At 44.5% G+C, this 23,247-nt stretch overlaps 1 protein-coding gene across 5 annotated transcripts in view; it reads left to right on the plus strand.

Moving 5' to 3' along the window:
* Positions 1-23,247, plus strand: part of NCAM1 (neural cell adhesion molecule 1) — a 67,940-nt gene that overhangs the window by 30,411 nt on the left and 14,282 nt on the right. For 3 of the 5 annotated variants that reach the window (XM_081061920.1, XM_081061922.1, XM_081061923.1), the window contains exons 13-14: positions 17,319-17,443; positions 20,788-20,965. In XM_081061920.1, coding sequence (XP_080918046.1) covers positions 17,319-17,443; positions 20,788-20,965 — 303 coding nt within the window. Of the gene's footprint in view, positions 1-8; positions 24-17,318; positions 17,444-20,784; positions 20,966-23,247 lie in introns of all 5 variants that reach the window. The other 2 variants (XM_081061919.1, XM_081061921.1) reach the window with 2 other exon arrangements.

Raw genomic sequence — 23,247 nt, forward strand, 5'->3', positions numbered from 1 at the left:
AAATGCAGATAGCCCTCTTCCACGTAAGTGCCTCTTCATACTTCGTTACCTGTTTCTATAGCGTTAACATCTGCTAGTCCTAGTTCTTAATTTAGTTCCAGTGCCTTTTTGTCCCCTAGAGGCTGAAGTAGATGACTGTCTGGGCCCTAACCACACTGACCTTAGTCTAGTCTTGTTCATGTCCGTAGGTTACTCCGAGAGGCTAACACTCGTCCTGTTTTAGAGCATGCAACTTTTATGTGTTTGAAATTCAGTTTATTTATTAATTTCTGTGTGTGACAGTTACCCTGTGACAATGATGCTTGCTGAGCCAAGTGCAGTGGGGTCTGCAGATGGTCTCTAATAACACCACTTCTCATTTAGGCAGAATGCCAGAAAAGTGACCACATCCTCACCAGGCCCCTATTCAAAATCCCTTCATGGGAAGAAAACCTGAAAGGATTTTCATATTTGCCTTTGGGAGATAAAAGAATTGAGCTCATTGTGCCTTCCCTTTAGTCTCTCAGGGTGGTAGCTGGAGGGCACTGGAAGGACTGGTGGAGAAGGCAGCAGCTGCAATTGTAAAGAGGAGCACAAAGTTTCTAAGCTATGGGGACATCCTGCAGGCAGGATACTGTCAACTCTGTTCTTTAGCACGAGGTACTTCCAACGTTTGTTTCCATGTTTGGGAAAACTAACTAGCTACTTAGTAACTCTACTGCCAAACATGTAGAGACGTGTGATTCTCCACGGAGGGGCTCCCCTAATCGTATAAGCTGTAACTAGCAGACATAGGGAATAAGGGTAAGAGGAAGCTGGCCTGCTATTCCAGGAGCAGAACTGTGGTCTGATCTCCCCGGCCTGCACAGATACCCCCAAGCTTCACTTCCACTAAGGCTTGGCTCCTTCCTCCTATACTGAGCTCAGAGTGGTGGAGGGAAATGTTACCCAGAGAGACTTGGAAGAAAAGGTATTCAGAAAGCTGCACACTCGTGTCATAAAAAGCTCCTAGCTCCTGAAAGGCACTCGGGTAAGCTTATCTTTTACAAATTTATTCAGAAATATTGCAGCTACAGCAGAAACTAAGTAGCTCGGTGTAGGCGTTTTGAGATTTTGAGCAAGTCCTAAATTCACTATCTCAGCAGAGTTGGTTCCTGAATGAACCAGTTCGGGAAGGAATCAAAATGGGGGTGGGGGGTGGAGTTGTCAGGTAGGTCTGACAGCCGTCTGCTCTGGGCTGGCAGCGCTTCCGTGAGTGAATGCAGAAGAACAGCTCTGGGCGTGAGAACGCCTTCCTCCTAGATCCTGAAGCTTGGTCTTTAGCTTGAGTCTTGTTTCCACTCTTCTAGAGGTTACCAGTACATGAATGCTGGCTAAGTTACGGTACAGAGAGGAAGGCTGTGGTGAAGCTTCCTTTGAGGTTCTAACCAGTAACTGGGGTTTGAGAACTGAATCAGAGTACCTGGGTCTTGGACTTCAAAGATTGTAAGTGCTTTTCACTCCTTGGCAGCTCGGCCTTTGTAAGGGTGAGAATTTCTGTAGCAGTTGCTGTTTTAAAAGCCAATGTTTAATTTTTTAAAAAGGGAGACCTCTAGGTCTTGTTTGTGGTCTGGTAGTATGAAAATGGGTAATTAACCAAGATTCCAAGAAGCCCTTTGGAAAATGGTAGGATCACCTCTCCATGCCAAGCAGATCATGAATAATACAGTAGCAGGTATTGTTAGTGGCATGAAAAATCAGTTTTCTCAATCATTTAATAAAAGTTATGGTTTAAAGAATTAAAAAGTAAACTTCTTTTAGATAAGGAGACCCATGGCACGGCCTTGGAATTGAGAGTGCCTGTTTCAAGAACTTGAGCAGGATAATAGGTGCTACACATGTGGAAATACTTGGGAACATCATATTCCCACCAAAGTTGGTTATTCTTCTCGCACCGTCATGGCCTTCCTAGAGTTGCTGAAGTGGGGGTTCTAGCCCAAGGGGTATCGCATTGCTCCTAGATCTGTCCTGAGAGAGGATATCGTTGGGCGGAAGATGCCAGCATTTACCACGGCCACTGACACCCTGTTTTCTGGGAGGATGACGGACTCCTGTCCAAAGACCACCTCCCAGAATGCCGGCATTCTGAATCAGCCTGCTTTTCTTTCCACCAACCATGTTTCTCAATTTTTAACTTTTGCAAGTGACAGGCAGCTGGACCTTAGCTTGGTATCACCATGACAACACCCACTTACTGCTTCCAGGAAGTGAGGTCAAGTTTTAGAAAGGACCTTCTCTGAGTTCTTACTCCCATTACGTGGAAGGAACAAAAGTTGTCTGAAATTGGGTAAACAAAATCAGCCGTCAGCAGTTACAGCAGTTTAGCTGTGTGCTCATGCCAAGTCCAGGAAGCAGCCACGTGTGTTTCCTGACACTGGCTTACCTTGCCCACCAACAGCGCACTCCCCTCCTGTAATGCTGGGGTGCAGGTGTGCAGTCTGATCCTGTGACCGTGGCCTTCGGGAGAAAAGGTCCAGGACCAGCGGAAGCTGGCATACTAGACAGACAGTGGCTGCTGCCAGACACCTGGGTTGGGAGAGGCGAAGTGAGAGCTAGTGCATTTCACATGAGCTCATCACTTGAAGTTTGGTGAAATGTCTCAATAATGGAGTTGCTTTCGTGGTTCCTTAATAGACTTCTCCACATGCAGAGGCATGAGTATGTCAAAGCAGGGATGAGTGAGTGAAACTAGCCAAAGCCACAAACATCGCAAAGACTCCTGCTTCGGAGCTGCCAGATTAGAAAGCACGGCTCACCTATTTGCAGGTTCATGGGTGCAGTTCATAAATGTGTGTGTGAAGGTAATGAGGAAGCTGTGATTCCAAACACATAGAACTCCAACCTGGGACAACCTCCCTGTGTCATGTATATTTAGGACGAATGTCTTCATGCTGTTGAGACACTCTTAGGTGGAAAGCTGACAACCTGTGTGTGCCTGGGGAGGGGCTGTTTCCTCATCCGGGCTGCTGAGACCCTAAAGAGGTGATGTCACAATTTATTATGAGTCTTTTCCTCATGACTGAGCCACACACCTTCAGAATTTCATTGCCTGGATATTGCCTCTTAATTGCTTCTATGGCATGAAGTAAACGATTTCCTTCAGGGTATAAAGATTATGTATGAATGAGTTTCTATTTCTTAAAAGAGGCATCTTGAGATTTCTGTTTTCACATTTTGCCCCCTAGATGGCACACTGCAGGTCTAAGTGAAATGCTTTGTGATATATGGCGGTTAAAGCACATAAAACTCCATCCTTTGCCAAATAATACAGACAATTATGCAAACAACACAAGTCAAAAAAATAAATGAGAGAGCTATATACTTTTACCTGAATTAAGCAGACCACCAAATCATGACGAGTTAGTAGCCTATGTTGCTCGGATTCCAGTGACATTGTATTTTCATGGTTTAATGAGGTACCATCTGGAAGGTATAAGGAAGACCAAACCATGAGTGCCGAGGCAATGTTGAAGAGACGGTGATGTTTTTCCAAATGTTTGTATAGCTCTGAAAGGGACTTTGTCTTGTGATTGTGGTTGGGACAACTTGTTAGTATTTGCCAGTGGAAAACTAAGGATCTGTCCAAATTGTCTTAGATGCACCATTTCTACCCAAAGTTGGTTAGAGTTACGCATTTAGCAAGAATAACACTCAACATTCTTTGCACCAGTCTCCATACACACAGCAGTATCCAGAGAATTGCATTCTGTTGGGGTATTTTTGGAGGCAGCAGAGATTGTGTTATCATCCAGATGGCAAACAACCACGAACCTCACCCAGTAGTAAGAATTAATAAATAGGATGGTGCTTTCCATTTATTTGGATATTAAAATCAGGGGGTGAGATATATAAGTTTTGTTACAAACATGTGCCATCAGTGTAAACACATGCCTCTATATAAGCACATACGGGATATCTAATGTGAAAAGCCAAAGTCGTCTTCTCCTTTACTTGTTCACCTTAAGCTGGGGTCCAGGTTCCCCTTTCTTCCCGTACGTCTGACCCTGTGGAGACACCTGGTCCCGTTGAATTGGCTGTTTGTTTTCAGGCAGGGTTGGAGGCCTCTGCAATTCTTCCCGGCCCAATCCCTTGCCTGAACCACAGGCGTGGCAGGTGCACAGGTTTATGGTGTGAAGTCAGAGAGTCCTGCTTTCTACTGGTCTGCTGGCTACCTGTTCTGTGCACGCTGTTCCTCTTCCCCACTTTAACTTGCTTCAGCTTCTTGTACTGACATCCCAAGGTTGGCTCTTCCACTTTCTCATGCAGTATCTGTGTATCTTGATGATCTTTTATCCCTTTTTTTTTCACCTTCATTTTTCTTTCCTCAGTGGCTCCTGCTAGCTCTTCCACCCCTGTTCCATTGTCTCATCCAGATAGTGAGTATCATTTTCTTCACCCATCTCTCTGCAGGTCGCTTTCCACCAGCCACAGTGGGTCTGCCTAATGTTATCTCCTTCACCAGGTGATAATTCAACTCTGTTGGCAGAAAGCAGTGCTGGGTTGTAGAGAAGAAAATATGAAGAGAAATAGGCACAGGGCCTCTTAGGTTCGTGGGAGGCAGCACTCCCCTGAACAGGAGGCCAGTGTAAAGCATGGCTCTGGACAGAAAACTCTGCGTGCAGGCTCCCGGAGGCTGTTGCAGCCCAGCCCTCTGCTGGGATTCTTGGTGAGCTGGACCAAAGCTGATATTTGGAGAAGCCAGAGGAATTGGCCAAGAAAAACGTCAGTTCTGCATGGTCATAAGAAATGCTTTGGGGGGTTGTGTTTTCACCCTCATTTTAATTGGCACAGTTGGATTCAGACATTGAAATTAGCTAGTGAGGCCTATAGTTTTCACTTTTTCCATAAATGCATACATTTCTCGTAAATATTTGTGGGAAAATAAACAGTATCCGCTTGCAGATATGCCTGGAGGCAGGCGCCTAGGCAAATTATTTAACCCTTCACAAGCGAGCCTTAGTTTTCTCCTCTATAAAATAGGATGAGTGGTTGCCCTCCCCCTGGCCCCCTGCCCAAAAAACCCAACCAGCATTACAGCGTTTATTAAGCTGTGTTTGCCCACCCGGGAGCAGTACCATCAAGCCCGACAATGACGTCCCCTGGTCAGTCTCAGCTTTCGTCGTCCTGCCGGAGCCCCGCTCACTAATAATCTTGTTTCATTTGGCTGTCCTGTCCTTTTGTTCCCCTGCATCCTCGGGAGCAGAGAGAACCCCAGGCCTGCCACTGTTTGGAGTATTGAACCTATCTTTCTGGGAGGAAAGAACAAAGTGAGCCAGCAGCTGAGTGAGTTCCAGGGTGTCATGCATCCCATGCTCAGAGCAGCAGAAGGGTGCAGGCAGGCGGAGCCATGCCGCTTGGCTGGCTGTGTTCTGCTTAGTACATCAGAAGTCCCCACCTACCCTTTGGGAGCAGCCACAGGAGCAAACAGATACAATAGGGGGCTTTTGAGCTTAACACAAGCCCCAAGCTCGGAAGCCCCCTATTGTATCTGTTTGACTTAGAAACAAGCCTACCACCCCACCCAGTACTTTCCAGGCAGTGTACTGTAGCAGCAGGAGTTCAGGTTTGGGAAGCAGAAACAGCTCTAGGTTCAAATCCCAGTTCCACTACCTCTGCATACAACTCGAGGATCTGGAATGAGTCACTCAGCCTCCCCAAACCTCAGATTTCTTATCTCCCAAATACCTTGTAGGTATCTGTGAAAACTAAATTCGCAAGTATGAAAAACACAAAACAATGCCCAGCATGTAGTAGCTGGAATTCATGGTAAGAACGAGGGTTATGTTATTTCTTACTGTGTGAGAGTAATTTGTCAGCAAAATCTCTGATAATCTCTTTAACATATCTATATTTATATTGATAAATCAAGGAAGAAGGGAGTGAGAGAATATCTCCTACACCATCTCTGTTTTTTCTTTATAATAATGGCTTCAATATATATACACACATATTTAATTATGAATTTAGCTCCATTCTCTCCTTCACCTTTCTGTGCCCTTTCTGTCCTCCATGTTTCCATAGCAACCTGGCCTCTTCCGGTCCTTACAACCACAGAACCATCTAGTGAGTACAGAGTTGAGCTGCTCTTGGCCAGATGGCTGCTTGTTGCAGAGCTGACTTCTGGGTCACAGCGCTGCCCATGGTTTTCCCTTGTATTAAAGCAACAGTTGTGAATGCATGGCGGCCCCTCGCCTGGTGTGGTTTCCTAAGCATGCTGTCTGCTTGGCCAGGAGAGCAGACTCGGCATCACCAAAAGAACTGGGGTGATTATTTAAAGCATATTCTGTGCATGAGGAGACTTTTCCAAATTTACCCTCAAGTTAAAAATAGGAAAGGATTAGAAAAACGCTTGTAAGGCAAAAGAAATAGTATCTCTTCCCAGCTTTTGTTGGCCCTCTCCTGCCCTCCCCTTTCCTCCCCATGCACACACAAACACACACAGATGCTCATATAGAAATAGCTACAAGATTGAGAACGAGGAGAAGCATAGGAGAAAATGGCTGTAAGGAATCGCTGCTTCCTGACAGCCTGCCCTCCTTTGTTTGACTGTAGAGTGGAGGAGGAGTGTACACAGAGCACATCTGGGTAGGAGACATCCTTCCATCCCCTCGCAGGCCTCAGTGCAAGAAAAATCATGGTCCGAAAAAGTGTAACCAGGCTCGCTCAAGTTTGTATGCTGAGAATCCAGATGAAAGTTCTGGAATTCATCTGATGATGGAGTCAGGGCAAGACTATATCATCTTTTCCATCATGGAAAACTTTACACTTCATCACAACTGTAATATGTTCCAAGCTAGTCTTTGTAATGTTCTAATGAAGTAAGCTTGTGGGTTAGGCCTTAAATCCCCTGACAAATCAACTGGAGCTGGTGGTGGTAGTGGGGTGTGTGTGTGTGTGTGTGTGTGTGTACGTGAATGTTTACAGTGTGCATCCACTACTGTGTGGGAGTTTTAGATTTTATAATTCTGAGTGCACAGAAAAAGTGACATGCATCCCATTCAGCAAGACTCAGAACGAGAAGGCAGAAAGCAGGTGTGCACACAACAGCTCCCACTCACGCTCCGCTCCCTGAGCCAGGGTTTCCAATACATAATTGAACAGAGAAGAAAAGTTTCCTGGTTCTGTGTGTTGCATGACATGGTTCTTTTTTTCAACTATAGAACATAGCTTTCTTGGTGTTCTCTCCGTGTGTTGCAATGAATTTTAATTCTCAATGCTTCTGAGGTTTCATTTTGTCAGCAGAGCAGAGCAGATGACAATGAACTGTACTCTCGCATGAGTTTAATTCAGATGATTTTTTTTTTTTTTGCACTTGGACAAGGAATGCAACTAACAGCATCCTTTCTTTTTCTAACAGTGATACTCCTGTCCTTTCCAACTTGGGTGCAGTGTGTGTGCCAGGCACAGTAGGAGAAGACTACAGTATGCATTTGCACAACCTGTGTCATGTTTAATGTGTCTCACTGTAGGTTGGTTTTCTCTGGAAGTAAAATACAATCTTGGATCCAGATTTTTCTTCAGGGAGGAATTAGGTGTTTCTCCCCTGACATATGTTTAATTTTTAAATATCAGATGTTTCTACCCACAGATAAAATTCTTAGTAGTGACTTCCAAAGAGAAGAAAGTTGGAGTCTTTTTTCATTTTGAACCACTTGACTGCTGACTCACATAAGTCCCGGTAGATAGTGGGATAAAGGAAAAACAGTCATAATTGGGCAGCGGCTTGTATTTAGCATGAATGTATTACTCAACAGTAAGGCAAAACGTTGCACATGTGAATTGCAGTGGAACTAATAGCAACCTAGAAGCATACAAAAATGCATCAGTCATCAATCAGTCAATAGGGTTGAAAATAATGTCTCCTATTTTTGCGTGTGTGTGTGTGTGTGTGTGTGTGTGTGTGTGTCTGTGTGAGTGTGAGTGTGTGTTGGTCCATTATGAATGAAAGTATTCCAAATAAAATCAAAGGATAAACTTCTCAGTTGCATATAGTTTCTGCAGGGCACCGATGGTTGGAATGTGCCAGAACCTGTGCAACGTTAGACAGTAAGAAGCGCACATTCTATCGGCTCACAAGGGCAAGGGAACATATAACTTGGCTAAAGCATTTCTCTTGAATTATTTGTAAATAGTGGTGTGCTTTGGGCAGAGAAGTATCTTCACCTCCTTTCTTGGCCCTTCTTCTCTCTTAGCTTCAATTGGTGATAGCCAGAACTTGCTTGGCCTATGAAAGTTGAGGTGGGAAACCCAAAATGCCTTTTGACAAAGCAAGGTCATTCGTATTATATTTAAGTGACAGGTTGGAACGTAAATACAACATAGGACAAAAAGGAAAGTGGATCAATCCAAACAAGAAAACTAGTTTTTCCACTGTAAAAATCAAATGTGTGTCTTATCAGTGCAGTCACAATTCGAAAGCGATAACTGTATCCACAAATGCCCAAGCATTTGTTTAATGTCAGGCTCTCAGCTCATTGGATTAGGGGTTTAGTTTCTGCTGTTCACTGTTGACAGAGCCATTGTCTCAACGCCCAGAAGGAAACCTATTCTCTTTCTGCCCGGAACTCTTCCTTTATATGTGTCTCTACTGGGTATCTCTTCTGGGCCTGTGGGATAACACGGGAAGATAAATGGGGAAGTGAGGAAAGATCTCCAGGGCCATCTTCTCTGGCCTGCATTCACCAAACCTCATTCAGTCCGTGCCCCCTCTCCTCATTGTGACAAAAAGGAAACATGAAATGACTTTTCTTAATGTGATGTCATATTTTGTTCTGACAGAGCGCACAGTCTACGCCTTAAAAATCATGGGACTTTCCCTTTCATGATCCATGTTCTGTCTGTTTCATTGCCCTTGTTTCCCAAGGATGCCGAGACTTTTCTGGAATCTGTGAATAATAACTTGCTTTTGTCTTTTCCTTCAACAGTCTCCGGGATTGACTTTGACACCTGGGTCCTGACAGAAACACCTCCCTATTTTCAAACAAGTTTTACATGCTCTTGACATGTTATTAATATCCAGTGTTGCAGCTGTATCTAATGCTTATTGGTGTTAACCAAATGCTCTTTATGATTTATTATTCTCCTATTTCTGGGCGGTTTTACCGTCCTCCCAGTGTTTCCTATATATGCTGCTAATTTATTTGATTTCTCCTTTTATTTAGTCTGTGATTTTGTTGTTGATTTTTCTCCCTGCCCATTGTTTACATCAGTTTTTAATTTTTTGTATTTTCCATGTGACCTTCTCCACTTTCCTTTCAACCAATCATGTGCGTGCGTATCATGTGACTTTGTCATGTGGCTTGCATGGTGCTGATGATGTCGTCCACGCTGGTGAACAGAAGGTAAAACTCTTTGTTCTGATTAGTGAAATAAATCTGGGACCACAGCCTGGCACCTAGAGCCCACTCATTTCTTCCTGTCTCGGATTTCCTTAGCAAAGCCATTTGGGAGACTTCCTCTTGTTCTCAATTCACATGCAGAAATCATCATTCTTTGCAGGCTTGACATGATAATTTGATACCACGACAGCCTTTGGTTTAATATTGTGCCCTAAGAAATTTGGCCTTGCAAACTGCTATCTACAGTAAAACCACTTTAACCACAGCACAGTTTGCAAACTTGAATTTTTACCATATAGCTCACAAAAATTATTTCCCAGAAAGCAGTTTTGTAATTTAGCTTTATAGTAATGTTGTTTAACTTTATCCAGTCATTCTAAAAATCAGAGTTGCTCTAAAATGAGTGGCATTTTGCATTTCCTTGAAAATATATCTGTTCACAACATGGAAACATTACAGAGAGATATGTATCAATTGCAAAGGTTGTATTTGCTCAAAACCAATGACAGTGCCTTATAAAACTCTTACAAATTGAGGACTTTCTGATGAGAGATTTAAGAATTTTGAATTAGAGCAGTTTGGCTGTGATTGCTGAGGTGTCACTTTTCAAGAGTGACCCTCTCCCGGGCAGGGGGGAAAACATCAAAACAAAAGTTGTTTGGCAGCTACCATGAGTGGAGATCTCTGTGTCATCAAGAAGCACACTATTGACCCTTGCAGCCAAGGAGATAAAATTATAGCCTAATTAAGTGCATAGCGGTGACAAAATAATTAGTTAATATTGTGTCTGTCACAACCTTGTGAAAATATTTCACACTTACTGTAAAGAGAAAAGGTAGCCTCTGCTCACAGCTTTCCCCAGTAAAAGCAAACACCTATTCAAAACCTGCCCTGGGAGTCATATGCATTCCATTCTCTTCTAACTGAAAATTTTTACTTCAAATCACAACCTGAGACACATATAGGCTGCATTGCTCACGAAAGCAAAACTAACACCAATAACCGCCCAGTGTGCCCATGCATGCAAGGGCTTCCCTATTTGACCTCTCTTCTCTGAGAACTCATTGGGCGACATCCACACAGACAAAACCATTGACAGCTCGTCTCGCATGTTCTTTGTTCCTGGTCTGTCCTTCTGTTGTGTGCTCCCCACATGTGTGAGCCCTGTGTGTGTTCCCTCCCCTTGCCCTCCACACTGACCACCTCTGAGGACTTCAGCTCTCTCGATATGGCCACTGTGCCCTTAATTAGTCCCATTTACAACTAGACTCCTGGACAGAGGTCTTGCCTCGGAGCCCTCTCCATTTCCACAACAGAGATGTTTGATGTTTACATTGTATGAAATTAAGTAGGAATGTCCGCAAAGCCAAGGAACATCTGATTAGAACTTACACCTATTTGAAAAAGTATCCAAATCTGTGAGTCTTCGGGCAGAGAATATTGGGAGGCCAAGATTTTCTTAACTCCGAGTCTTACCCCAAACATTGTGGTTTCTGTATTTCCCTAAGGGGGACCAGGCCCATTTAGACTTGTGGTGACTGCTCAGGGCTGGTATATGGGGAAAAGCCTAGACCTTCCCCCTGAAATCTTAAATGTGAGCAGATGTTGCGTTGAAACCTGTTGGTTTCTTTTTTAAAAACAAGTTTGGTCATTTCTGTGCAATGCTGTAATTCAGAATGAAGCAAGGCACAGTGTTAACAAGGTAGAAACTAACTCATACCTCTGAAGAGAGATCTCTTCCAGACATTTTAAGCAGGCAAGACATGTTTGAAGATGTTTCCTGCAGTTGCCCTAGAAACACACCTTAGCAGTGGTCTTGGCTATCAGTAAAAATGTGGCCAGTACTGAAAAAAATCCCTGAGAGCCTATGGCATTCCAAAGCATAATTATTCCCTCATCAAACCACATTCCAGTCTGAAATCCAATGTTCCCTGTTCACCACACTCACCACCACCACCCCCAAAAAAAGAAAAAAACTTGCCAGGGATGCACTGACCATATGCTGGATGGGCCATGTACCTTAGGTTCCCATCCACAGTGTTTACTGAGCCCAGCGCTGAATTAGAGGAAGAGATGTGAAAACAGGCATTGAGTACCATGCACCAGACTCCCTTGGTTCCTGGAGCCTACAGAGCTTTGCATGTCGGGGTTCACGACAGGGAAACCTAGGCAACTGTCCCAGGAGCCCAGGAGTGGATTTGCTGTGGTGGGCTAAAATGCCCCTGACACAAACGTGTGTTTCTAATGCCATGGCATCACCTAAGGGCAGGGTCTCTTCCTCCAGTGACTCCATCAGCTCCTGAGGACTCTGTGTAAATGGGACGCCCCCTCCCTCCCCCACCAGCATGTGTGATGAGAAGCCCCTGCACCCCCTCTGTCGGCGTGCTGCATGTTGGAGCATGGGTCCTGCCCCCCCGCCCCCCGTGCATAATGATCTTTTTTTATGTAGCTACTGACACTGACTTGTTCTAGGACATGCTGATTCTGATGAACTAAACTCTTTAACACCCACTCTTCCTTCTTAGATTGAAAACATCACTAACCACCCCGTCCACTCCCTCCTTTATTTTTTACAGCTGTGTGTCTGGATTGCCACGGTCTCTGGCAGGTCGACATAGACTTTCTACCCAGGGTACTGCTCTAATTGCCTTTATTCCTAAGGATTCCCTGCACTGTGGCTACCATGGTAGAGAGCTAGCGTGAGGGGACTGAAGAGCGAGGCAGCAATGGGGACCAGCACGTATCCTGTGGCAAGGGACTGGGGGCTACGGACTGTGCCCGTGTCCTTAAGGGTTCGCCAGGGCGAGAGCTGGAACATCCCAGGAGGCTCGTACTTCAAAAGTCATCTGACGGCCATGAGATAGTGTTGAGCGTGTGCACAGCGCCCCCACCTCATGGCCTCAGAGGCATATTAATTGTTGGTGAGAGCAGTCATTTCAGTCATAACTTCCTCAGCTTGGATCAGCCCCATAACCACAAGCCATACCTTCGTGGTTATATTTTCTTTTTAGGATGATGAAACAAAGATAATTGGTCAATTAGTCTGTTGGCGTTTTCATGTCACCCGTGAGAAGGGAATTGGTATTTTTTGTGGTTTGGTTTGTCAGAGTTCATTCGTTGCTGTTTAATTTGTATTTCATGCCATCATTTCCCTCCCCACCCCACCCCCAGCACACACACTCACATTCATAATTCTTGAGTAAACAGAAGCTGGGAGGGATCTGTGAACAAGACACCTCTGTGACCTTGGCCTCAGGGAGCTAGACATCCTTTGTTTGTAAAAGCTGGAACTGGGCATGCCCACACACACCCGTTCTGTATCACAACACTCCCCGGAGCCAGGCACCAGGATGCAGAGTCAGGTCGCACTAACACGAGCAAATCTTAACAATTAAGAGAAAAGAGCTCAGGAGAAAAAGTACACTTTACTCCCAAGACTTGATCTGGAGGAGCAAAACCTAAGACAGTTGATGCCCATCTTCGCACTGTCGAGCACTCTTTGAGGGGTCAGAAAGCCACCTCAGCACCCCTAGGACAGCCAAGTAGGTTGTCAGAGGGCATCAGGGAGAGTTTGGGGATCCAAGAATGCATGCAGCAGAGATCACATTAGAGTTGCTTGTTTGGCATCTAGGGCAAAGCACTGAGCCTCAGGAAGGAGACTCAGTGGCCTGTTAACTCCAAATTCTGATTCCCTTACGTAGTTTGCTGATCGCCTAAGGACCAGCGAAACTTCCAACCTCTTGATGTCATTGTGAATGTTCCTGAGTTGGGAAAATCAAGTAGGCCTCACATTTGAACAGCTAAATCATACATTTTGGACTTTTAAAAACAAAAGAAAGGCATACACAAGTTCCACGTTGCTTGTGAAATAATCAACAAAGGGAACAGCAGTTAGTATAAACAAGGAACAGTAATTTTAATGCCAGAGAATCCTATTTGTTAGAAAAAGAGAAAGGTTCTGATGTGGCCCCTACATCCATCACTGGTTTATACTCAGATGCCCCAAACTCTGCATATCCCTTGAAACAGAAAACAGAGTGGATGAAGAAAGATCCAAAATCTACCCCTCCTTTCTCAGGCTTGTCTGTTGGCCCCTCAGCACTTCATTCAGAAGATACAATTCTTGGTACTTGGGCTTTTTTCAATGAGAAGTAGAATATTGTTTTCCTTCTCAAATTCACTGTCTGAACGCCCTGGGCTTGCTATAATTTCTGTTGTGGAATTCAAATATCCAACAGTAGTTTTCTGACCCCAGGGCTTCTGCTGATGAGGGAAGGACATGAAGCTGACTCCAATTTTAGGCACAATAGTACAGTAATTACAAAGAAGAACCTACAATCTGCATGGCCAGAAATATACATTTCAATTACAGTTTCTAAGGGGAATTCATAGGACCTGCCTATAATATTTCTGACTGTATGTTGTCTCTATGGTACATTCTTTTTCTCTTGTATACATGATTTACATTCTTGAAAATACCAGAACTGCCTAATATTTCATATTTGTTATTGACAGGGTTTATTTTTAAGGCACCACTGTTTTAGTCTTTACATAAAATATTTTGCGGGGGAGGGGGAAATTGACTCATGGCTGAAGCTAAACTCAGAGGGTGTAATTAACCCCAGGAGTTTTCTTGGCACAACCTGCCGATTGCTGCTGAATTGCAAACCAACATTTACAAATAATTACGATATTGGTTTTTCTGAAATTACCCATAATGATTTCAATCAGAGCAGTCATCTCAAAACAGAGTTCACATTGGGACCCTCTAAGCAATTTCCTCTCCTAATGTGTTCAATAAAGCAGTGAGCCTCCAGAATGCCAAGACCTCTATTTCTTCAGCCTCATCCCCTCCCCATGATGTTAGTTGAATGTGAGCTTTCTTTAGAAATACTGTCATAGGAAGGGTTATGTTTCTATGCAAGGGCCACACCATTTGTATTTTTATAGATCATAGCTCAGGTTTTTCGCTGAGCAAACAAAACCTTGTCTTATTCACCTTTGAGACTCCAATGCCAATAGCTTACCTGGTACCTAGTAGGTACTCAATATCCATTTGTTGAATAAATCATCTTTAAAGCACTCCAAATGACACACCTGAATATTGTTTGGTATAAAAGGCTCTAAATTTTATGAGAAAGTAATACACACATATCAGAGTAAGGTGGTTGTCACTCAGGTAAAATGATAGTGTTACAGTGTTCCAACTTTAGCCAATGTTACAACTATGTTCTAACTGTGGTATAGTTTTTAGTGGTTTCTCTGTGATTCCATTTGTATTTTTTCAGAAACAAATCCAAAGATAGGACAGTACCTTCATCAGGGCTGTTGGTTTCCGCAGGGATTCCTTGACAGGATATTTATTCATATGTCTTTGCAGAAACTTGGGTCTCTTTTCAAAGATAGGACTTTCTTGAGATAACTTTTTAAAAATTATATTTAAAAAATGGGCAACTCTGTGCCTTAGAAATATGGAATTGTTGATTTGGGGGTAAATTTCCCTAAATGTAGTTGAACATCCTGTATTTTGTGTTCTGTCTTGTACAGTGTCATGAAAGTAGCCATGGTGAGTTTGATAGTCCATCCTAGAGCAGTGACTGTGATGATGTCACAGTGATTTCAAAGTAAGAAGGAGCTTTAGAGAACATCTGGTCCAGTATTTTGCAAATATGGAGACGGAGGCAACAGACCCCCTGGACTCCATTGTGCCATCATTAGCAGTCAGTTTTAAAGGGATCTTTACAGACCTCAGAGAGAGCGCCTCTTCTCAAATAGATCCCCCCCGGAAGCAGAGTTCTGTGTTTGGTGGTATTGATTCAGCCTGGGAACCCACACTGCTCTGAGAGGAAATAATTAAGAAGGTGCAACCACGGCAGCCACAGTGGATTAATTTCTGTTTCCCTTCCAAGGAGGCGTTGGGGGAAGGGCCGGGTCCTTGCCTGGTAGGTGTGTTGAAAGTACCACTGATGCCACCTCCTTCCCTCCTTCTTAAAGCAAATCGACGATTCATCACAGGGTCAGTGTTGCGATTCTGAACACAGAAAGTTATAATGATCAGTGTCCATCTGCATTCAGGCTCAGGTCACCAGCCACCCTGCTTTGCCTGGGACTGAGGGTTTTTCCAGGGTGTGAGACTTGGTGTGCTAACACCTGGAAAGTCCTAGGCTAACCGAGATGAATTGGTTAGAGGTGACTTTAATTCAGTCACAGAATAAGATTTGTGAACTTCTGCGCCTCCTACTTCCATTTGTTCGGCACTGGTGAACCTACGCAGACCTGCCCTACTCTAAAATGTATTCCACTTTGAGTTTCTTCTTATCACTGCATATTTATGATGATATTAGACCTAACTGAATTATTGTCTATGACACAAGAATTTGAAAAGCGTATGTGTCTTGACATCTAAACCAAATTTCTAAATATTTTCCACTGAATAGTTGGGGCCTGTCTCTATATACTGGCATAAAAACAGGACAAGTCTTTTCCTGAAGCCCATTTACCTTTTTATTATTGTTTTTCCCTAATTACTATATAGTTGAAGAAAACAAATAACAAGCACGGCTTTCCCTAAATACTTTACGTCTCAGACATTCCGCATCTTTCCTGTTGCAGCTTTTATGTGTGCCTATTGCTGCTGCTTGTGAAACCTACATGTGCACACTGGTTACCTTGGGATCGTGTTAAAATAAGTGCATCTCACAAGCTCCCAGGTGATGTGCACACGGGCCCAGGCTGAGTAGCAGGGCTCTCTCTCCAGTAGCGTTCTCTCTCTGCTTCCTCCTTGTCTCAGGAAAAGCAGGACACTGGGGCACTTTGAGGATCCCAGTGTAGCTGAATGAGGGGGGTGGGCTAGACTCGCCTGCCAGCAATCTTCTCATAAATGGCCAAAGGTACACTTTGGGGTAATTAGATACAAAAGCTGATGATAAGCCTTTCCTGACTCGTCACCTATCTTCCAGAGAACAAGCCAGGACAGCTCACCCAGAAAGTAACTGTTTTATAAACTCTCCCAAATGTTCTGAGGTTATGAAATAGATTCAGAGATGGTTCCCACAGGAAGTGCAGCGTTCCCAAGTGTGTTAAATCTTCTTTTTAACTTTTTATATCAGACGTTTTCTCACCTTGTTGCTTTCAGCATATACTAATGAAATAGTTTCTCTTAAAGTAAATCAGCCTCTTACGCATTGAAGAACCATCCCCAGCCCTAGTGGTCTGTCACGTACCAGCTCATCTTCCCTCTTGACTTTGTATTCAGAGTGCTACAAGCTGACTGCTTACCTCAAATAAAGAGCAACATCGACCTTTCTCTGTTGAGAAATGCTACAGACATTTTTTTCTTTCACTCTCCTCACAAAAAGATTTTAATGATTGTTACCTTAATACAACATGCCAAGGATTATCATTTAGTCAGCTGAGCCATAAATGCAGGATACTTACAAGAAATTCGCCTATGGCAAATTGTGCTTTATTTAATCACAGCCGGAAACTTAAATTATTTTTTTAATGAATCTAAGTAATAAAATTACTTACATATCCAGAGAAGTAACTGGGCTGCTTTGAAAAACTGTTTTATGCATGTAAGCTTTCTTAAATTTCCCCATATGTCAGGCTGTTTCTCAAAATGTATCAGGTTTATAAAAGTTAAATCTGTGGTTGTAAGAGGAGCTAAAAGAAAGTGCAAATACAACTGAGAGACAGAAACAAAAAGCCCATTTCTAGAATGGTAAAAGGACTATGTTTATGGGGTGGGGGAGGTTCCCGCACATTCCCAAAAGACACTACATTTGGGCTAAGTCTGAGGCATCTCACTGAAATCCAGAGTTTTATATTTACTGCTTTTTAACCATTTGAATTTCTGAGAAAGCAAGAGCCCAGCCCCACCACATCACTACATCCTATTCTGAGGGATTGGATTTTCATTTTGAGGAGAAAAACGTCATGAGATTTAACTGGCTGTTTCAGGGGAACCCAGCGCTCCCAAGCTCGAAGGGCAGATGGGAGAGGATGGCAACTCCATTAAGGTGAACCTGATCAAGCAGGACGACGGCGGCTCCCCCATCAGACACTACTTGGTCAAGTACCGAGCGGTGAGTGACCTCCTGTTGTCACCCAGTTGTCACCCCTGCCCCTGCAACCTTAGCACACACCTTGTTGGGGTAATAATACTCAAAGCCCGGGCCGCACGGGGCCTGGACAGAGTCACTCTGTGTCTTGAGCTCTGGTCATGGTTTTAAATCTCAAGACTGACCTACAGCTGTGAATTCATGTCCACACTGGGACCATTCTAAAACCTTAAATGACTGCGGTAGTGACAAATTCACACCATGATTGATTTTTCTGCTTCTTGAACGTTTGTACAGTTATTTTGCCATTACCTGGTACTTTTTGCAAATAACATACTGATAACTAATAATCTCTACCTTTGATAAAGTGTGTATTATGGACCAGGCACTGTGATTACGTGCATTTTCTCTCCACTAGAATCCTCTGAAGTAGGTCTTACGATCATCACTACTTTACAGAGGAAGTAACTGGGGCTTATGCGGTCAGTGACTGCCTGATATCACACAGCTGGGTGAGCCAGGCTTGAAATCCAGATATCTGACTGAAGAGACTGGGCTGCTTCCTCCACCTGCTCTGCACCCACACCTGAACTGTTCGAATCCTGCTAGCAATGAATCTGGCCCTGAGCCTTTTCTTCTGGTTGGCTCACCACCAATCACATTTCTATCGTTCCACCATTCATCTTCAGCCCCCAAATTGAGTATTAGTCTTTCCTTTTATGGTTGTAGAATACAGTTGGCCATGGCTAACGACAACCAATTGCTGAAAGATTTAGAGGCAGTTTCTGAGCACTGGGAATAGCCTCTTGGTGGGGTTTCTTACCGGTGGGAAATAATGAAACAGAGGGCAGTTGTCTCTCTTCAAATAGCCCCCCAAAAAGGCTTTTCCCAGGAAGTTGACCTTCTCCCTCTCTGCCTTTTGATCAGCCCCCAGTGAAGTGAGCCCTTACCTGACACAGAGTCAGTAGAGCACAGAGGCCTACCTAGCACACTTCTCAGCTGGTGGACAGACCTGTCAATCTACTCAGCCCTTTCCCACTTCATTGCAAAGCCAGACATGAGCTGATATCAGAGGAGGAGCTTCCGTTGGCTTGCCCCAGGCTCAGCCTACAAGCAGCACTGTGTGGGAGGCTTCCTCACTGTGGAGTAGAAGCAAGGACTGGGCAGGTGGCCCCACACAGCTCACTGAAAGTGAACAGTGTGGTAGGATGGGAGGCCTCTGGCTGTTGTCACACTGATGTGGCCTGGGAACACATGGGATCCAGTTCCAGCTTACCATTTACCAGCAGGTGACCAGAATATAGTATCCAATCGTCCAAAACCTCCATTTCTCCTTATGTAAAATAGCAACAAAATAGTTTATCAGGGGTTTGTAAAGATGATTTATACTACATGCAAAGAACCTGAAATGTGCCTGACACTTGGAAACCTCTATACATGGTAAATATCGTAATTACTGCAAAGATGCCTAGGGCTGGAAAGACCTTCCATAAGAGGCTACCTCAGATGTCAGTTTTCCAGAAGAAAGCTGCCTGTGCCAGGCAGGTCTGCATTTGAAAAACAACTGGGGCAAACACTGAGATATGTTAGATTTCAGTAACCTTGACTGTCTTCTCTCTTCCACTTCAAAAAAAAAGTTTACTAAATATTATTACCAGTTATTACTATTATTAATGCATATTATTAATATGTATGATGTAACATAATGATTACTTTATTAAATATTTGCTTTATATTCTGGTTATGTTTTTTATAATGATGTTTGCCATTATAAAAAGGAAAGAAGCCTTTCAGAGAAAAAAGGGAAAAGATAGCTGAATTTCTTTGTTTTGAAGTCAAAAGGGGCCACATGGTGACATATGCACAAGCTAGCTTATAACATAGCCCAGCTCCCCGGTTAGATTCTAAGGAAACTAGCATTTCCCTTCTAGCATTTCCCCACAATAGTTAGGGCCATGATATGAGCACTGTCATGTTCTGAAAGACATATTTTTAGCAGATACAAATCATCTTACCTGGAAAGATAGCTTTGTTGTAAGATAACTCTTCCTCCAGCCTTCTGTAGAGCAGCCCATCATTTGGTAAACATTTGTCAAACCGTCTTGTGTGCCCAGCATATACCTCTCCAACGATTATGAAGAAGCAGGCTGAGCAATTGTGAAACCATCTGAAGACGTCTTGGGAAGTCTTACAACCTCCTTCCACTGAGTTAGGGAGGTGGTCACCTAATGATGGATTGATAAATCCCCACTCAGAACAAATTCATTGGAGAATGTTTTCATCTAATGCTTCCTGGTGTCTTATGTCCTTCTGGCCAGAAGCTCTCCTCCAAGTGGAAACCAGAGATCAGTCTCCCGTCTGGCGGTGACCACGTCATGCTCCAGTCCCTGGACTGGAGTGCTGAGTAGGAGGAGAATGTGTAGCATCTAACTGGAAAGACTATTCGATGAGAAAAAAGGGACACCCATAAGTACAGCTGCAAATTTGGCCTTAGTCAGTACTCAGCTAAAGCTGAGTGTACCTTCCTTGTGGGCACTCTGAGTGCCCCAGGATTGGACCTAACAGCAGAATTTACACCTGAGATGCCTCCAGTTGCAGTTATAGAGACCAGGTTACACTGCATAGAATAGAAAAATTCAGCTCAGTTCAATAGGTATTTGTTGAACTCCCTGCTATGAAAAGGAAAGATCACAACTTTGGGCCCAGAAGGCACGTGGCCCCACCCAAGTCCGCCTGTGTGGCTTTGGGAAGTCTCCTAATATCTCACTTCCCCATTATCAGGTTTAGGAAGGGCCTGACAAAACCTTGCAGGTTTGTTGTCGAGATACATTGAGAAAATGTGTGGAAAGCCTTTATTAGTAAGGTGCCTGGCACATAGTAGGTGCTCAATAAATGGTAGTTTTTATTTTTAATAAAACGGATCTGTGCAGTGTTCTATGTCAGGGAGATGAGTCACACACTTGAGTGTAAGCAACATTCTGAAATAGGACAAGAAACATGCTTGCTTTATTACTCTTCTAGGACATACTTATGCATATGAGCCTAGCATTCCAGAATGTAGCTTGGGGGATGGATGGTCCCTGTATGCCCTGAAGGTGATGGGACATTGAAGAGTTGGCCCCATGCCACACTGGCACCTGCTACTGTTTGTATTTGCAAACAAATAGGGTTGACCTCCAGACCTATGTAATCCTTAGGGTGTTTCAGGCTGGTAAAGAATAAACACCATGTCCTATCATGTTTTTTTATTTTTATTATTTTGCACCAATAGTTATTGACTCCCCTAAGTTCTTCCTGTCGCTAATCTTAGTGTTTTCATCTAATGCTTCCTGGGATCTTGTGTCCTTCCTGCCGGTTTCTCCCAGAAGCTCTCCTCCGACTGGAAACCAGAGATCAGGCTCCCGTCTGGCAGTGACCACGTCTTGCTCAAGTCCCTGGACTGGAATGCTGAGTATGAGGTCTACGTGGTGGCTGAGAATCAGCAGGGGAAGTCCAAGGCGGCTCATTTTGTGTTCAGGACCTCGGCCCAGCCCACAGCCATCCCAGGTATGAGTGCCTCTGCTTTCTGTGAGTTTCCCGCTTTGAATTAATGCACAAGTGCTGCCCCTCCTAATGTGCCTGAACAACCCTGACAACTTGCTTGCTTCCAGCCATCCTCATGATTGGTTGCCCACGCAAAGCTTAGTTTTGCTCTGTACCTATCTGTGCAGTGGGTTGAGATGTACTGGACTGCCAGGAAGGCTTGGCCAAGCATCCTGGGGCAAAAGTCCTGTGTCATTCGGCCTTGAAGGACTGATGCTAAGCCAGTCCTTGGGACCCCTCGGATGGGAAAAGCCCCAGCTCCAGCCAAGCCTTGGAAGCTGGTTGAGTAAGGATCCTTTTTGAGACCTTATCTGCCATCTACCATTTCATACAAGGACCCCATAACTATTTTAAGTGCTTTCTATCTGATGCTTGCTACCTGCACAGCCATGGCGCAAATCACTTCTCTGTGGGAATCCCAAGAGAAGGAAGACATGGTGCCTCGTTAGTTAAAAATCCTATCTGCCAAGGGCCTCTCAATCGAAATAAAGATTAAATTGAACCGCTTGCAACAGAACAAGTGGAGAAAGTAGATGCTGAGAATCCCACAGTCTGCTAGAAATCATGATGGGAGCAGTTCTCTTAGGAGATGGAGGTCTGTCTCTAGGGATGCAGGACCAATTCAAGTGTGGGAATAAAGTGAGAGTTCTGCTTTGTGGCCCAGCTACCTTGCTGCTGATGGCCCGTCTCCTCATTGACCAAATCCCTCAGGGTAGAAAGAGATCGTCAACATCCAGAGCAACCAAATGCCAATCATAAGCAGGAGAGTTGGGCATAGAACATATAGCTGCAGCCTGTTGGAGAGGGCCCCATAAACTGTATGCCATGATAGGAAGATGTTCTGATCTCCCAGTGGTCTAGGTCTGGCCCCTTTCCTGCTTGCCCTGTTTATAGTGTTTGCCCAGGCTCTCGGCTCAGTTGTCATGATTGCTCCTCCCAGCGGGAGAGAGGCCAGAAAGGATGTGGGCTGCCTACAACACAGGGCTGTATGTGTGAAAGCGGGTTATTCAAGCAGCAACAAAATGAGATCAGTGTGTGGTTCCCAGTGGTCGGTTGTGCATGAATGTGTGTGTCTGACAGATGTGTGGGGGCCTCCAGGAGTTGGCAGGTGGGGTCTTAAGCCATAGATGAGGAAGCGTCGATTGGTCCTACCCTCTGCATTGTCAGGGAGGCCCCTTAACACATGCTGGGGTGGGCGTGTCTCTGCAGGCTCTGGTCAAATGGTCAGTGTCGAAGACAAGGCCCCTGGGTGTGGTTGCAAGGAATGTTCTCATTACTGCTACTAGGATGCCCGAATGGAGGTGGCCCTGCCATCCTCTACCCCTTCTTTCTTTGCATTGTTTAGTCAGTTTGCCCTTGAAATCGATAGTCTGACGTGAGTGTCCAGATCTGCTCGGCCTTTATGGGACATTGAGGAGCTGGGGGTATGACAGGCTGCGTCACCCCTTTGCAGGCAGACAGAGTCCTGGTGGCATTTGTTTCCTGGGGTAAGACCCCATAGGCAGGTGGCTTACACATGCTGCGATCACATGCTAGGTACTGCCAGCAGCATCAGCTTCTGGGGCTGGAGATGTTGGGAGCAGTGTGTGTCAGATGCAGAAATTCTGGGAAGACCTTGTCCTCCAGAGTCCTGCCTGCTAGAGATCTCAGAGTCCTTTTTGTTAGTCATCCAGGAGCCCCGTTAACCCAGAGAGGGTTGGGGGCGCTGCTCACCTTGTTCACCAGGACTCTGGGGCTCTCCTGCACAGGCCTTGGGGGAAGTGGCTCTGCTCTGGGTTGGACTTTCCCGACCATTGCATTTCGACCTGAGAATGAAACCTCTGAATTACGAAATGTGCATTCATATTGGAATTCTGTGGTCAGCAAGGTGGAAGACGGTGAGGGGCGCAGAACTGGATTCTCTTTAACAGCACCATGGCGGGGGGGTGTCATGCAATAGGAAGAAGAGTCCTATTTATGGCTGAAAAGGCACCCCCTGTCCTTATGCTGTTTGCTACACATAGTGCAGCGATCAAATGCATCTCTACCACTACGTGTAAAAGTTCTAGTGACTAGAAGGCTATGGGTAGACTTGTTCACTGAATCTAAGGGACCTCACCTTAGTCAAAGGTAACACTCTCCTAATCAAACTGTTGTATTTTACTGTGGAGGCTTCTGTTCTCTCACTTTAATTTCATTTGCTCGCTGACCCCTAACCCCCAAATTCACCCTGCTGTGCTGCTTCTGGCCTTGCTGAGCTTCGGAAC

Source organism: Rhinolophus hipposideros (assembly GCF_964194185.1).
Source record: "Rhinolophus hipposideros genome assembly, chromosome: 10".
NCBI lineage: Eukaryota > Metazoa > Chordata > Mammalia > Chiroptera > Rhinolophidae > Rhinolophus > Rhinolophus hipposideros.